This window comes from Neophocaena asiaeorientalis, unplaced genomic scaffold, assembly GCF_003031525.2.
Source record: "Neophocaena asiaeorientalis asiaeorientalis breed wild unplaced genomic scaffold, Neophocaena_asiaeorientalis_V1.1 scaffold293, whole genome shotgun sequence".
NCBI lineage: Eukaryota > Metazoa > Chordata > Mammalia > Artiodactyla > Phocoenidae > Neophocaena > Neophocaena asiaeorientalis.
This window is the reverse complement of record NW_020173920.1, coordinates 942,005-946,226: the sequence shown is the minus strand read 5'-3', so window position 1 is coordinate 946,226 and position 4,222 is coordinate 942,005. Positions and strand designations below refer to the sequence as shown.

The 4,222-nt window shown below is 43.7% G+C and overlaps 1 protein-coding gene across 1 annotated transcript in view; it reads left to right on the top strand.

The window, feature by feature from the left end:
• Nucleotides 1–2,792, top strand: part of MB21D2 (Mab-21 domain containing 2) — a 117,695-nt gene extending 114,903 nt beyond the window's left edge. Inside the window, exon 3 of the mRNA XM_024752100.1 lies at nucleotides 767–2,792. Coding sequence (XP_024607868.1) covers nucleotides 767–2,031 — 1,265 coding nt within the window. The 3' untranslated portion in view covers nucleotides 2,032–2,792. The remainder of the gene's footprint in view (nucleotides 1–766) is intronic.
• The last annotated feature ends 1,430 nt before the right edge of the window (nucleotides 2,793–4,222 follow it).

Here is a 4,222-nt window from a genome sequence, read left to right as displayed (position 1 = left end):
TAACGAAAAAAAAAAAAAAAAAAAAAAAAAGAATCAAATGACTGTTAGAACAGTTGGTGCCACTGTCTTGACTAATGCTAAGGCACCAGCAATTTTGCCCTCCTTTATACTTTTGTACCATTAAATGTCAGCTCAAGTGTCAACACAGTGAAAAAGGCAAATAATGTATTAGCATTATGAAAGGAGTCATGACCTCACTGTCCTCTGAAAGTGTCTTACTTTCAGTGTCCACAGCCCACATTGAGAATCATCAGAACAGAGGAAAGTTTAAGCTGGGGGAGGTGTGGGGGAGAGAGACGGCTTTGGCAAGAGATGGAAGAGCCAGGCATTATATGATGGCAGCAGAGATGGAGAACAGGGAAGGAACAAGAAATGTCGCAGAGGCTATATAGATAAGATTTGGCAGTAGAAAGGCAAGTAAGACTTGGAACTTACTAAGGTTTTTCAGCCTGGGTGACTGAGTGGATGGCAGTGCCATTAACCGAGGTGATGACTGGGGGAAGGGGAGCCCAGGTTTATGATTGAAAATGATACTGCTTTCACCACGAGAGAAGAATCTGCATAATTCTCCCATTTGGAAAAGGATGGATTCTAGCACCGATGAAAATGAACAATGTACTGTTGGCTGGGTCCGTGCAGCAGCCTGAGATCTGGTTTTGTATTGATAACGAATGGTGGCTCTTAGAAGCTCAGCACATTCTCGATGGATGCATAAGACTCTTGTATCTGTGCTTCCTGTAATAGTGTCTTCTCCTTCTGTTTTTAGGAATGGTGCAAAAGCTGGACCAAAAACTTCCAGTGGCCAATGAGTATCTATTGCTTTCTGGAGGAGTCCGGGAAGGCGTGGTAGACCTGGACTTAGATGAGCTTAATGTCTATGCCCGAGGGACCGACTATGATATGGACTTCACTCTTCTGGTGCCAGCCCTGAAGCTTCATGACCGTAACCAGCCTGTGACACTGGATATGCGCCATTCAGCCTTGTGCCACTCGTGGCTGAGCCTTCGGCTCTTTGACGAGGGGACGATCAGTAAGTGGAAAGACTGTTGCACCATCGTCGATCATATCAATGGTGCCACCAACTACTTCTTCTCCCCAACCAAAGTGGCTGACTGGTTCTATGACTCCATCAGCATTGTCCTATCAGAGATACAGAAGAAACCCCAGCGAGGGATGCCAAAGGTGGAAAAGGTAGAAAAGAATGGGACCATCATCTCCATCATTCTGGGTGTGGGGAGCAGTCGCATGTTGTACGATATTGTCCCAGTGGTCTCTTTCAAGGGTTGGCCGGCAGTGGCCCAGAGCTGGCTCATGGAGAACCACTTTTGGGATGGGAAGATCACCGAGGAAGAAGTCATCAGTGGGTTTTACCTGGTGCCTGCTTGCTCCTACAAGGGAAAGAAGGACAATGAGTGGCGGCTGTCCTTTGCCAGGAGTGAGGTGCAGTTGAAGAAGTGCATCTCCAGCAGCCTCATGCAGGCCTACCAGGCCTGCAAAGCCATCATCATTAAACTCCTGTCCCGGCCCAAGGCTATCAGCCCCTATCACCTGCGGAGCACGATGCTCTGGGCCTGCGACAGACTTCCTGCCAACTATTTGGCCCAAGAAGACTATGCAGCCCACTTTTTGCTGGGCCTCATTGATGACCTGCAACACTGTCTGGTCAACAAGATGTGTCCCAATTACTTCATCCCGCAGTGCAACATGCTGGAGCACCTGTCTGAGGAGACGGTCATGCTCCACGCGCGGAAGCTCTCCTCTGTCCGCTCAGACCCGGCGGAGCACTTGCGCACCGCCATCGAGCATGTCAAGGCAGCCAACCGGCTGACACTGGAGCTCCAGAGACGAGGGAGCACCACTACCATCCCCTCCCCGCAGTCCGACGGAGGGGACCCCAACCAGCCCGATGACCGTCTGGCCAAAAAACTGCAGCAACTAGTGACTGAGAACCCGGGGAAGTCGATCTCCGTCTTCATTAACCCTGATGATGTGACAAGGCCCCATTTCAGAATTGATGATAAATTTTTCTGAGCGTTTTTGCTGCCTTTTTTTCCCCTCTGGTTCTAAAACTCTCATAATATGTAGTGTGGTTTGTGACGCCGTCTTTCTGTTTTTTACATATCCAGCCTCGGTTGGATCTGTTAAGAACACATTTTAAGTTTCCTGGTTCTGCAGGATGGTGCAGGCTCTGAAACAGTATATTACTATTTCATATTCTGCCTCTGATTTTGTTGTTTACTTTTTGTAGTTATTACACATTGTTTTGGTGTTTGGTCTTGTTTTTGTTTTTTTTTAAGGAGAACTTGAGCCATAGGTGAAAATACCCATGAATTCTCTCACTTTTTTCTGTTTCATACTTTGTGCTTTCATACCTTTGTTCATGGGAGCGGGGAAACAAATCTCTTTCTCATGCTTCAGGATTCTCTTATTTTTTTGTTTTCTTTTTTTTGTCTTTATTTTTTTTAATGAGCGTTCATCACCACAGATATTTGAAAATCATCTGAACCTGGGAACTACCTGGTACGTTAGTTGGATTTATTTCTTTCGACCAGTGGCCAGGGTATTTTCTCCCTCTCTGCCAAACAATGTAGACTTTGAAAGTGATAATGCTATAAATTGTGTTTGGAGCAACTTCACTGAATGTAATTGTCCTTAAATCAGAACTTTGGATGGTTTGGAAGGGTGTCTTTGACAACTTACCAGATAGAATTAAGGTTTCCAAATGGTAGTTTTAGTGTGTGTAATTATTTTGAAGCCTTATTTAAATCCTATTAAAGAATATACCATTATAATTGTTATTTGCACTAATGAGATTTTTGCCATTGTCGGAGTTCCAATGCGTGTATTTCAATATAAATTGACATCCACTGTTGAAGTGCTATCATTTCTTCATTTAGCCCATTTGTCTTCATCAATAGAATGATTCTTTGTATTTGTTTAGTTCTTTAATTGTGGGGTCCTGTTTTGCCCTCCTTGATATTCCTGGTTCCTGTATTACTGAGAAATTTTTAAAGCTTTATATCTGCTGAGTGACTTTATCTGAAGCTGGGGAAAGTACATGCTTGATAAAGTAGTTGTCTTTGTATGTACAGTTGATCCTTGAACAACACGGGTTTAAACTGTGTGGGTTCACTTATACACGGATTTTTTCCACTGAACGTGTTAGTTGAATATTTGGATTTGGAATCGTGAATAGAAGGTCAACTGTAAAGTTATATATGGATATTCAACCTCACAGGGGTCGGTGCCGCTGACCCCTGCATTATTCATGGATCAACTGTATTTCTTTTGACATTAAAGAGGTAAGCTTTTTTTGTAAAGTCTCTTTGCTTCTACTGAGAGTTTTGAGGAAAACTGGAAGGAAAAATTAATATCAGTCCCCACATAGAAGATACCATGCCTGTGCAAAAGCAGATTTTTCTACAGAGCAGGAACCAGGAGATAACTGTGGGTGGCAGCCTTGGTGTAGAGGTGTCCTGTCTTCATGAATGAAATTACTTGCCAGGTTTAGGTGCTGCAAGGCATCGATCGGCTCCCTGTTTTGGTATGAACTCATGGCAAACTGTAGTGTTTGGGAGGTCAGGGGCCTGCCGATCTCTCAAAGGATGACCGTGATGTCTACTATTGGAAAGGTCAAGCAACATTTTGATTTTGATCCTGAATGTCCAGTCTCACGGGTTGGATTTTGGCCGATTGAAATTAGGCATATACGGTCTTGGTTTTTGCATGGGAATTCTTGTAATGCTTATAAATGAAAATGAAATCATTCAACCATCTTAAGTCAAACAAAAATAATAATAAAAGAAACATACTGGCCTTGGAATTTTGTTGTTGTTTGTTAGTTTGTAATCTGGAAACTATTTCCTTATTAGTAATCCCAACAGTAATTTTCAGTAGATATAGCCCTGGGCTTGCTGTTGTCTTTCAGGCCAGATGTCTATGTAGTGAACAACCAGTATTCATTCTTCCCTTTCTCCAATTTTCCTACTAGTATCTACCTATCCTCCATCTAATGTGTCCTTCTTGGGAAATGACTTAATCCCCAGCTTCAGACGTGCACCCTGATTGGTGTAGGCCAATCAAAATAACCATTTTCCTGGCCACAATCATTAGTTAGGGATTGGGCGTACGATGTCAGCTGCTCCATTCGGGGACATGCTCAGGATTCTAGCTTGGGATGCTGGGGGAGCAGCATGCACCCTGGATATGGAAGAGGAAGTAC